Source organism: Ambystoma mexicanum, chromosome 7q, assembly GCF_040938575.1.
Source record: "Ambystoma mexicanum isolate Mex_15411 chromosome 7q, UKY_AmexF1_1, whole genome shotgun sequence".
NCBI lineage: Eukaryota > Metazoa > Chordata > Amphibia > Caudata > Ambystomatidae > Ambystoma > Ambystoma mexicanum.
In genome coordinates, this window is record NC_090941.1 from 953,760,322 (window position 1) to 953,773,130 (window position 12,809).

Sequence of the window (12,809 nt, forward strand, 5' to 3'; positions counted from 1 at the left end):
TGTTACTATAGCACATGTTTATGTATAGCGCTGCATGCTTCAACCCTCATACTTCTTAGTGCTGTAACAGTGGAATGACTACCAAATGTAATGGTACTCAATTTGTCAAACTCAGAATGATGAAGGACAGGCGCTGCCAAGATTTGAACTTGGAAAGTGCCAGCAGGCACATTTCACAGCCGTGCATTGAACTCACTGAAATATACACTTATTTCAGATAAAAACAAACATTAATCATATTTGCCCTGCACCCTCAACTGACCCCTGTTCCCTCCAGTCCTATTTCAATACAAAATATAACAATCTTTTCGCATTTATAACACGTGTGCCATGACATACTTGCCCTACTTCTAAGCACTGTAATAAAAAGTGAAGTAATGGGCGTTATATTAATAAGAAATGCAATCCCGCACAGTCAAAGCATTACCATATGTTGTGGGTATGCACACGTAAGGACAAATGTCTAAATGTTGGCATCAATAATTCCAAAGGCTCAGAATGAGGTCATAGTTTTAACTCAGTGTTGCTGTTGATTTAAGTGTGAATGCAGGGATTCCTACAAAACCTCAATCGTGCCCCTACAAAAACCATATCCCAAGCACGGAGGAGGGACACACAGTTTGTAGATGTTGTTTGGTTATGTGCCCAACCATTGACTGCCCACGGCCATGCCAACCCCTAAGGCCAATGCCACGCAGTTTCTGCCCAAAACACCTAATCACGGGAACTCTTTGTGCTCGACTAATCAAGCCTTACCATCACTCGTTTCACTTGAAGTGCCTTGCAGAGTTTTTACAAAGCGATCTTCTGAGAGTTAATAACTCATTTGGGGCTTTAAATGCATACTGGTGTAATAAAAATGTCGTAACCTGGTCTCCCTTCAGCCACTCGACTAAGCACTATGCGTGTCCTTCTTGGCAAAGCCAACAGTTTGGCTTGTGTATAAGTATTAGGTATATGCCAGGCACTGCTGTTAAATTGCCCAGATACTTGCACCATTTTGCACCTGCTACCATCAATGGCCAGTTAATACCACCAAGGCAGTGCCTGGCAAGCGCCTTTCCTGTGCCTACACAAAAGCCCAAACTGTTTGTATTGCCAACGCTTGTTTTCTGCTTATTCACAGGATGTCAATGACAGAGACTATGAGACCCTGAGCCAGGTAAATTGAACACGTGAACTTGTCCAGCCCCAAACTATCTACACAAGAGCACACGCGTGATCATGCACCTCCCACGAGTCAACACAATAGATAATTGTACGCGTGTAATCCAGGAGCACACCTTTAGTCTACCATTTCAGGATGCTTCCAATTGCACAATGTTTGACATTGCTAAATCCCTTCCCGTTTCCCTGCTCAGAATTACTGCCCTCCAGACCCAATAGCTGCCAAAGGCTTCTCTCTCTGCACCATCCTGCCCACTAGGTCTGCCAGCTTAGTCTCAGCAGTTCTTACTGCCATCTCAGTTTTGTCAGGTCTATCCTTGAGGTCAGCGTAAAGGTCGTTTATTGATTGAAGGGGCTGTGGGGGGGCTCATGTATGGTCACATCCTACTCCCTTTGCCGGCTGCTTTGAGTACCGTCACCCAGATCTTTCCTTTGGGAGTGGGACCAGGAATGTTGATGTGTCAGGAAACCCCTAAAATTGTCACTGCAAGCACACGTGTTAAGGAAAGGAGGCTGTATACAGCTGCACTGCAGGTGGGCTCAAGTGCCGGGGCAACTTTCTACCGTCACCCGCAGCAGCAATCGGAGGGCAATCGAAGGCAATCCTTGATCCAGTTGCCAATCAGCTGCCCTCAAGGCCCTATCCAATCAGGGAGCCAGGAAAGTGAACTGGCCAGCCTCCAGAGTTCACCAGCACTTTCAGCAGGCAGAGCAGGCAACTTGCTTTCTGTGAGCCTGGTGCACTGCAAAACAGCATTGATCCCGTCTCCTCCTTCACCCTCCAGTCCCTACTACAGCCCTCCACCCGCCTCTGCTCCAGAGAAGTTGGGAGACCCACAGCCTGATGGGGATGGAGAGTAGGCACCACCCAGGACACTAGATAAGATAGCTCTGCCCAGGCATCCCACCCAGCACGTTACCTCGGCTCCCCTTGACCCAGAATGCTTCAGGGCACCGTGCTATGGGAGCCCCAAAGGAGTGCAGCCGTCTCCGGCTCCAGTGGGCTCTGCTTTAAGGGTGTTATTTCTGAGAGAATTGATGCTCATGGAGATCATTTAAGATGACAGAATACGTCCCCAGAGAGCGGGCCTTTGCAATGGAGGATGGAGGGCTGTATAACATAGCAGTTGCTGAAGCAGTTTGTGTGTTGGGTGACGTGTATATTGGTGTGTGTTTGGGGTGCCTGTGCACGGTGGACCTGTGAGAGGTGTGTATGTGGAGTGAGGGAGTGGTTGTATGCTGGATGAGTTTGTATGGATAGATGTGGGAAGACAGGGCGGGGATATCTGTGTAGTAACCATCTTATCTGCCCCCTAAACGTCTGTAAGTGAAATAGGTGGTTACGTACATACTCCTGGTCATCTTCTTCTTCACAGTACCTGCATTGGAACTATGTGGAAAGCACTCTTAATGAGGACCTATGTTTTCTTCACTTGGTCCTCACAAGTATCGTACAGTAACAAAGTGCACATTTTTCAATTGGTTTTCTCATTAGTAAATCTAGTTCTTTGTATCAACTGTAAGAATCCTTGAGTAGCCCACGTGCAGGTGTTGGGAGTGCTGCATGAGAGTGTGTGCGTATCTGTTGGGTGCATATAGAGGACATGTGTGTTCGGCGGGCATGCAGGTTTCTGTTTTGGGCAGGCTTGTGTGTTGGACCAGTGTGGGAGCATGCATTTGTGTGTGTGTTAGGTGGGCAGGAATGCATATGTCGGATGGGCGTACATGAATACAAATGTTGGATGTACATGCATGCTCTTGCCGTGTAGGCCTGCATGCTTGTGCTTGGAGGTCATGAATGCACGTGGCAGGTGGATATGCATGTGGCAGGCATGCATGCATGCCAGTGTTTGGCAAGCATGCATGGAAGTCTCTGGCAGGTGTGCATGCATGTTTCTGGCATGTATGCATGCATGTTTCTGGCAGGTATGCATGCATGCATCTGCAGGCAGGGAGGCATGCACGCGTCTGGCAGGCATGAAAGGACATGTCTGACTGTCATGTTGGATGTAGCATGCATGTGAATGTATGCTTGCTGGGCATTCATGTGTGTGCCTGTTGGAAGGGCTTGTGAGTTGGGCGTACATGTGAGTGCCACTCATTGGATGTGCATTTGTGTGGGCCAATTGGGTGTGCATGTGTTTATTGCTTGTAGTTGTGTTGGGTGTGAGTGCATGCTCATTGGGTGTGCATATTCCCAAAGGGAATACTAGTGCGCCAATGCAGCATGTGTTTGTGAGTTGGGAGTACATGTGCTGGGCTTGTGTATTAGGTCTCCTGGGTGTCTGTGAATGCTGGGAATTTGTGCTGGGTGTTCGTGCATGCTGGAAATCTGTGTTTTTGGGGTGTATGTTTTGAATGGATGTAGGATGCGCGCATGTAGGGGCTGTGTGTTTGCAGGGCATGAGTACATTGGGCATATGTGTATGCATGTGTTGGGCCTGAAGGTATGTTTTGGGCCTGAAGGTATGCCCACATGCTGGGCTGACTTGCTTTACATGTAAGTGTGTGTACTGGGCCAGCATGCCCGCCTATTGCGCCAACTTGCATGTATACTGGCCTGGCATGGGAGCAAGCATATGTGTGTGTGGTGGCCTGACATGCATGTGTGCATGTTGCGCTAGGACGCATGCATTCACGCATATTGCGCAGTATGGGAGCATGCATGTGTGCGCGTTGTGGGTCAGTGCATGCATGTGCCAGACAGGAATGCATGGACGTGTGAGGCAGCGATGCACGCATGTGCATGGCATGTATCTGTTGGGTGTAGCATACATGTGGGCATATGCTTGTTGGGTGTGCAAGTGGGCATGTGTGTTTTGCGTGAATGTAGGACATGAACATGTAGCGCATGTGAAAGTGGCCGTGGCATGTGAGCGTGTGTGTGAAGGGCTTGTAACCTTGTCTATGTGCGGACCATGAGTACGTTGGGCATGTGTGTAGGCTGAGCATGTGTTTGCTGGGTGGCATGCACGCATGCATATCAGGTGGGTATGCATACATGTGTCTTGCATGCATGCCTGTTTAAAGGTGGGCATGCACGTGCATGGTACACACATCTGTGTCTTGCGCATTCATGTGCAGAGCTTGTGGAGAAGTGGAATTTGGACTGGGCACATGAAGCAGTGCATGGTCAAGCATGTAGAAACATGAAGCAAGCATAGAAAACTAGTATGAGCGTATGATGGCAGTGCACCGATAGGTGAGGCTTGCAAATGCACATTTTGAACCAGGACATTAACTGTGCTCCTGGGGGATGAGGGCCATGTGAAGCTCAACCTGAGCTGTGAATATATTTGAAAGCCAGCAGTAAAAGCACCAAACGACAATCGCATTCTGAATATCCATTCAAGTTGGAAGGATTTATACAGTGCCCCGCCGCCATTCGCGTGGTCTCCACCAGCTCGGTCCAAATTAATACTGTTTTATACTGATCCAATGAAAATAACAAAAGCATCTTCATATTTTAGCAGTAATCAGCCGCTCGGGGGAGCGAGGTGGCACCTCTGGCCTGTTGTAGCCCAGCGCCTAAGTTATAGGTCCAAGCCAGTTCCAGTGGCATTGCTGGTTGGTGAAGCCCCCGCGCCAGCTATTATCGCCATTAGCGCCCGGCTGCAAACTCGCGGGGTGCTTGCCAGTAGCAACTTAAACGAAAACCATGGGCGGATGCAAGATTCAGAGTGGCCGGTGGAGAGAGGAGGCAGTGACCCCTTGAAGGCAGGGCCATGCCCAGAGCCCCTCTACCACATCCATGGAAGGTTCAGAAGGAGAGGTGCTGGTGGCTGTGTAAGGAGGTGGAACTGAATGCCTCCTGGTTTCAGGATAGGATCTGTGCCTTGAGGGGCACAGGAGAAGAGGGTTGAGGGTTAGAGGCGGGAGGGGTTAAGAGGCAGGCTATGGTCCAGAGTGAAGTGGGTGCGCGAGAACTCTGGGTGCTTCGAACCCGGCTTGGATGATCGTGTGATTCAGCCTGGATTTGCAGTAACCCGGTTGGGCAACTATTTAATAACATGTACCCTGGGCTGCTACCAACCAGTAAAACCCGGGGGCCAGGCTATTATTGCCATTATAACCCCGGGGTCAACATCTAGTAACAATGTATGTGTTTGAATAAATGGGTCGTTGCAAGCATGCTACCAGTTAATTCAACCAAATACTCACCCAAGATGGACACCATGGAAATGGAAGGCGGGGCTCCGGGCATAGCTGCTCTTCCATTTTTATGGCAGCCTAGGATGGAGGAGTGGTTTGGCGGCAGCACCCATGCATGGACAAACAGGTAAATGGGCGTGAGGTGGGGTGGGGAGGCGGAGCACCCATTGGTAGGAAGGGGGCGGCAGTGGGGGCGAGGGGCACGGACATGGCGGGTATGTTCAGCCTTCTGCTTGCTCGGAACGCGGACTTGGGCCATTCAGTCCGTGATCCGAGCAAGCTGATTGGCTGTGGCGCCTGCCCGGTGTGCTAATAAATGTTTATTTACATTTAAATTTTGATGAGGCTTCTCACACAACTGTCCTTTATTAGACCGAGACAATAAACAAACAGAAAGAGCAACAGTCAAAAGGTTAGAACTTATTTTCAATTTTATTTATATTAAAAAATATAAAGGGTACATAACATTGTCCCGTGGGAGAATTACGTAGTGCATATGCGAATCTACATACTTTGATTTTCAAATATATATTGAGTGATTACTCTGACGGAATAAACTCAAGGCAGGCTGAAAACATGGCCCCGGAAAGTCACGTCTGTATTGTTTCCGGTAGTCTTTTCCGTACACAAATGACAAGGCACGGCTGCAATTAGAATGGGGTGTGACTTGAACTCAGCCCGGGGGACTCCATGTTCGGAGAGGGCAGCAAAACAAGGTGCGCATCCGGCAACAGACCGCTGCTCCCAATTCACTGAGCAGGTGCGAGGTTCCATTCACTGAACAGGTGCGAGGGTCCTTCTGCTCGACTAAAGTGGCACGGCGTGTAAGTACAGTGTTCCTCGCAGCTCTGGCGCCAATGGCCTGCAAGTAAGTCAATGTCGCTCCCAGGCACTGGGGCTAGTGAGACTTTGCCAAGACTGCAAGTAAGGCTTACCACTACCCTCGCCTCGCCAGTTCCAGCTGTGTGCTCGTTGCCAGGCAAAAACCTGAAGGCTGTTCTGCCCCCCCCCTCCCCAATCCCTCCTAAATGCGACATGCTGTACTGTACTTTATAAGATAAGCACTCAGTCGTGGTCCAGCTGAATTGTTCCTCGATAATATTAAGCTATTTTTAAAAGCAATTGGGACTGTGCTGGATTGCAATGATTTCCAATGCAAACTAGACCAACAATGTGTGTGTGTGAGAGAGAGAGAGAGAAAGAGAGAGAGAGAGAGAGAGAGAGAGAGAGAGAGAGAGTGTGTGAGTGAGTGTGTGAGGGAATATGTGAGTGAGTGTGAGAGTGAGAGAGTGAGTGAGTGAGTGAGTGAGTGAGTGAGTGAGTGGCGTGTGGTTTAGGCCAGCATAATAAGTGATTGTCTAGGCAGAGGGACCCCCGATTGCGGTCGTGCTCGCTGGCTACATAAGCACTATTAAAATACTTGTAATGCACAGATTCACATTCAGGCCAGATTTAAATACATATATGTATATTATAATCTGTTATAATCTATGCCGTACCAGATCACAGAAAGGCAAGCATATTCGTGTGCAGAATAGTTGTCACTTGCAGTGTGAGAGCAAGCAGCCTTGCTATACATATGGCCACTGCTCTCCTGCTCCAGGGGTTCTCTTCATGGGGATAGCCAACCCCGCTTTGGTGGTCACCTTTGGGTCAGTTACCAATATCAAACCGCTGTCATTTCTGACATCACATACTGCCCCCTTGCCCACCAAAGCGAAGCTACCGGATCCCTATAGCTGGCTCCCAGCAGAACAGTCTACCCCGGCTTTTGCTGCAGGTAAATCTAACACCACAGGACAGAACCTCTCGGTTATGAACAGAATGGCTTTCAGAGGTCACTTACATGTCAACATTACCAGATTATAATTTGTTGGGAACACAATTTAAGAGCGTTAAAACACCACTGCTTCCCCTGCAAATGTTTAACTTCGCAAGCATATTTTCCCCAAGATCATAGCTTTAACAAAATAGTTTTCTCACTGTCGTTTTGGAAAGAAAATGTATACTTTTCCAAAATCGAACCGCAAGTAAATAAGTTCAGATGAATGCATCCATAGAACCAGCCCTGCGGACGTGGTGCTCTTGAGACGAAGGAACTTAAGCTTTGAACCCTAGGGAACATTTGATGTTGCCTGGTTCGAGGCCATCTGCGAAGGTCAAGACGAAGTACATCACCTTGCGGATCTTGGCGAGCTCGGCTATCCTTTCTCCAAACTCCTGGGTATCGGCCTCTGCAAAGGACACGTCCTTCTCCCCAGCCTTCTTCCAGAAGATTCCGCTGGGCTCCAGCAACTGTCGCTTCATGAGGTTGGTGAGGTCCGGTGTCCAGTGCTGGGAGGTCCCGGTGATGATCAGTTTCCCGGGTTTCTTCAGCTGAATCTTCCACCAGAGGAAGACCAGCCTCTGCTTGGAGAAGTCAAGGCAGTAGACGTGCTCGTTGGCTTTCAGCAGCTTCTCCCCTTCCTGCGGCTTCTCATTTCTCTGCTGCAGGCTCTGTGCCCGCAGCCGCATGCATTTCGTGAGCTGGACATCCTCATACAGGGACAGCTCCAATACCGAGGTCTCTGCAGCCATGGCCGTAGTTCAGAGGCACCTTTCCTGACGAAGATGCTAACGCAGTGTGACTGATGAACAGGTCCGGCTCCGCTGGTAGAACGAACAAAACAGAATGCCAGCCCTTCGTCCTCTGCAATACTCCCAATTGTGCTAAGCAACCCAGGTCACTGACGCAAAGTGTCCCGGGAGGGATTTCCTCTGGGCACCCTCTCGGCTAATTTGCCGATCCAGATCAGATACCAACCACACTGTGATATTCTTCAGGGAGGAGAGCTGTGATGGCAGCTGCCTTGGCAACCTCCCTGACAACCACTTCCACTGCGATCAAGAGCAAAGTGGAAATATCAGCTCTACATGCAAAGCAACTGCTGCTTAAAAGCAGAAAAATAATGCAGTGGCAGGCATAGTTTACCCCTTATGTCTGTTAAGTTGACCCAGTTATTGCCCAATAACACATTTATTTCTCAGGAAACTGTGGTGATGCAACAAGAGAGGGGGTGCTCAGAAGTGCATACATTTAATAGCCAGTAGTTTGTTGCGTCAATAGATTCAGATCTCCACTCTCGCAATTATTTCAAAAAGCAATGCCAAGCTTGTCGCGCATGTGTCATCCTACTCTGCGCCATCGTATGGACAGACTATCAGAATCTAGTGCATGCCAACAGAAGCAGCTTGCAATGATTGCCGGCAGTGGGACAGGTAGTGTGCGAACATTGAATGGGACAACCAATGGTCTCTATTGTTCTACAAAGCTACTGAAGACTTCTGGAAGTAGAAACAGCACACAGTGGAGCGAAGCAGCCTCGGCACTATGATCAGGAGAGAAGGCATACTAAAGGCATTGTGAGCTCGTGATCCAATCCCTTCTGCAGGGTCCGCCCCAACTCCTGCTCAACGGAAGTGCTCACCTGGCGTTGGAATCAGCAAGTCTTGTTAAATTGGTAAAACCATGGTTTTTCATTCTGAACGGAACACCAGAAGTGAACCCACAAGGGTGAAAACCCTAGTGGAATTGAAATTGTTCACATCAGCTTCAATTCAATGATAGACAAGGGAGTAGATTGCGTGGATAGCTGGAGGGGATCCAGAGAGTCTGGTCTATTTTGATCAGTTCATCGTTGGACCACTACAGCACTACCACTGGCGAGAAGCAAAGAATGTTTTGTGATTAGCCCTACAGCAAGCTGGTGGCCGATTTCTTTCCTCGGCTGGCTCCCTCCTATAGAACAGCCTCACCCTCCCTCTTCGCCCTTTAGTCGAATCTCCTCAAATTCCGAAAACTCCTCAAGACTTTACTTTTCACCACCTCCTCCTCCCGCCTCCCTCCTTTGCTAAAACCTCACAGTCGCAGAGATTGGTGACCAGGGCCCTTATGTATCCACCTGGACCCTGGCCTCGCGCCCCCAATCGCCTTCAGCCTCTGCACACTCCCAGAACTTGCCTTATGCGCCCACTGGTCTGTGCTATCACAGGCCTGCACTTATTTATTGGCAGTCGACCACCCTTACCTAGTGATCTCTGCCAGGCACTTAACAGTTGCTTGCAACTTACTCACTAGCACTTCCTTCTTTGTTACTCCTAGCACTTACCCCCCCCACTCACCCCTCTCTCTCTCTCTGCACTTGCACATTCTGAATGCTCACAAGGCCTAGTAGAACTGCCTCTCCCTTTCATTGTTATGTTTGCCTTTCATTCCCATGATCTCTCCCTGTTGCCCTGAGGGCGCTTTGAGATACAATTTACTTGATGTATATGTGTCTAACCAATGCACAATAAATAAATAAATAAATACAGATTAGGAGTGTATCAGCCACTGTTACTCCCCAACAATAAGCAAATACTCCCAAAAAAGAAAAATAGGAAGTTAAAATACTCCCACCAAAAAAAATGGGAATGCGACGTAGGAGCCTGACCGCCCCCCACCCCTGCTTTCACCAACACAGCTCCATGGGTACGTTTGGAGCACTAGTACACGCAGAGACACAGGAAGAAACTATCACTGCTTAATGTGAAGAGGTGAAAGTGTATCTTTTAACTTACATCAATAACTGGGTGCAAAGAAATAATGATTAAAAAGAAAAGTTCTTTTATACAGTTTTTACTTTCTCATAAAAATATCCCCATTGGGAATGGGACTTTTCCACTCCCTAAAACATCATTTTACTTCCAACATTAAAAAATAGGGAGAAAAATATTCCCACTTCAAAATCTTATCTGGAGCACCCTCTTTTGAAAAGTTTGAGAAGGAAAAACGTCGAGGAATGCAACTGGGAGATGCAGAGACTTAAGAAGCGGCACTGCCCAATCCTGTCCATGCACGCCCCAGCAAGAGGGGCCCATGTGCAGAGAAGAAGGTCCGGAAGAGGGAACAAGCTGCTTAGTGTACGATGAGGGAAGCAAAGGTCCTCAGAAACGCCAGGGCATTCCATGCCACCCAGAAGTCTACCTCCCATGTCGCATGATGCCATCTGGCATGTGCCGCAAGGAGGGGTCGGCCGCAGCCAGGAGCTACAGCAGAGCTTCTGCATTGTGGAATTCATTGATGCGCCTGGGGAGTCCCTAGGATTTACTCTGCCTTAAAATGGATTATTTGCATATTATGCTGGGCTCAGTATCCACGCCCACCCATCCCCATCTTTACACTACCTTGCACCAGGCTGTGTGTCATGGCCTCTAGGTGTCCCTTTGGTGAGCTTGAATCTCTGTTCATCTAAGATTCTGTGGCGTTATGATGTTAGATGTAGAATTGGCCTCCCAAATTGAATCTGCAATTCGCATTAGGTCTCAGGGCCATTATGATCACACTTGGTATCGAGGCCGCTGCAGAGAGCCCATCTAATGGCGTACCTGTTCCCCGGCCCCTCTCCCCTGTTATGAGACATTAGATTCGAAATCCTAGGTAATTGCCCAGTTTCCCTGGGAGAACAGTAACGGATTTCCCGAAAACAGTTAAATAGCCCAAAAAATGGCTCCTGGAGGCCACCAGCTTTCCCGCCGACTGACATGGTGCCATGGCTCCTGTTAAAGTCTCCATAATCGACGTGACTGTTCACGGCAGGACACTTTTTACAGCAAGGAAAGGCAATGGCTGCTGTTGTAGTGTATCAAGGAAGGACGACTACAGGAAAACAATTTCGACTTTGAAGTGCAATGATAAAATTCATTTCACTGGTCTTTCCTTCGTGGTACTTGTCCCTTTCTCTATTTGTGTTTCCTTTTTCAATAATTGGTTATTTGTATTACTTTGTTTTCTTGCTTTCAATCCATCTGTCTCTTTACTTCCTTTGATGTTTTCCTTTCCATTGCCTTCTTACTGATGCCATCCTTCCATGTCATTGCTTCCGTCCTTCTCGAAAGATCTGCCTTTGTGGATAGCTCACAAGTTAAGTGCTCGCCTCTCACAAGGATCCAGCGTTCACTTTGCAAGTGCAAATCCCGTACCAGGTTAGACTCGACCTTTCATCCTTCCAAGGTTGAGAAGCGAGCTCCATTTAATGAGTTAATACTAACTACTATTAAAGCATTTAGAAGTGGGAGGAATCCAGCAGGGAATGCCTTAGCAGCAAAAAAATCCAAATGAATTGTGAAATCATGCTTGTTGGGGTGACAAACCTTTGTTAGTTGTGGGCGCTGGCTGGATTCAATAGTCCAAATGCCGAAAGATCTGACAGTATAGTAATAGTCCAGTCCTTGGCTCATGTGCGTGGTAGTTTGAGTTTTAACAACATCAGAGATAACATTTTGGTGCAAAATTGGTGAAACAAAAAGCCGACGCGCGTTTCAACCAAAGTCTTTATCAAGGTTGTGATTATAGTGAGTAAAGTGATGTAGTGTGTGTGAGTGAAGGGATCCGGCGCAGTGACATCATATGAGGTTCACAAATGTTATTATGATTAATCATATTTCGAACAGATCCAACATATTTTGAAACAGTATTGTACGAGAGTAAATAATATACATAGCACATGTAGCCAAACATTATCAGAGCAGTGATGTGGTGTGAGTTGTGGTTAGTTGGTGATGACATTCACAAATTGCAATCATCAATAGTGTTAGGGTTAACAGACATTCTTGTGAAAGACGAGAATAAAGTTCCATTCGAGAGACAATGTACCAAGGGATGAAAGGAGCAGAGAGTAAAAGTGAGATGTAGGTTAGAGCCAGTTAATAGGTCGGGGTAAATGGCAGCAATAAGATTCTCAAAAAGCCAAGGTGGGTCAGGCTTACCAACGATCATGTGGCAGCAGACTCATGGAAGAGCTGGTGGCCCAGGTTAGGGTGCCAGGGAGAGGCTGGTCAGCCTTGTCTGTAAATAACCAATAGAGCTAAATTAGGATTAGATAGGAGATCCCTGTGGGGTGGTTTATATGGTAGTATCGGTAGGTTGTCATTTAGTATTAGGGGTGGGCGTAGTGGGGCCCTGACCACTGATGGTATACATGGGAGGTGGTGGTGTAGGAAAAAGTATTGGTTCGTTGCTTGGTGATTAGAACTGGGCGGTAGAAGGCCGATATGTTGGACAATGGCATGGTTGGCCCAGGTATGAGGCCGATGAGGTGTTGGGTTGCATGCATTGTTGTCCAGCCTGAGTGATGGCGGTCAGAGTCGGCGACATTAAGTTAAAATTAGGGATCTGACTGCCTGTAGTAGGCCAGCTGGATTGGTGCGGCATATAATGCGTGTCATTTAAGGAACCCAATTCGGGGGTTGATGCTGCTTGTAGGTGGGCTGGGCATAGTGCTGCTGGTATTGCCTGGGCAAGTGCGGCCTGAAATTAGAAAAATGTGTGCGTGCAAGCAAGACCGCTCGGTAGTAGGTGTGGCTCGTGAGGGGGGCACTCAAAGGAGGAAGTCGGTGCACCCGCTGTGGATGGCCGGGGGCGTCTACTGTGGGCCGTGGCTAGGTGGCTGGGGTGTAGGCACCCAAGATGT

The 12,809-nt window shown here is 48.2% G+C and overlaps 2 protein-coding genes across 2 annotated transcripts in view; both read right to left on the bottom strand.

Annotated features, from left to right (window-relative positions):
• The window catches only part of CAPN5 (calpain 5), an 820,088-nt gene that overhangs the window by 219,810 nt on the left and 587,469 nt on the right, over positions 1–12,809 (bottom strand). The window lies entirely within an intron of this gene.
• OMP (olfactory marker protein) lies at positions 7,380–8,056 on the bottom strand. Its single transcript, XM_069639077.1, has one exon. The coding sequence runs from the start codon at positions 7,894–7,896 to the stop codon at positions 7,420–7,422; it is 477 nt and encodes a 158-aa protein (XP_069495178.1). The 5' UTR covers positions 7,897–8,056; the 3' UTR covers positions 7,380–7,419.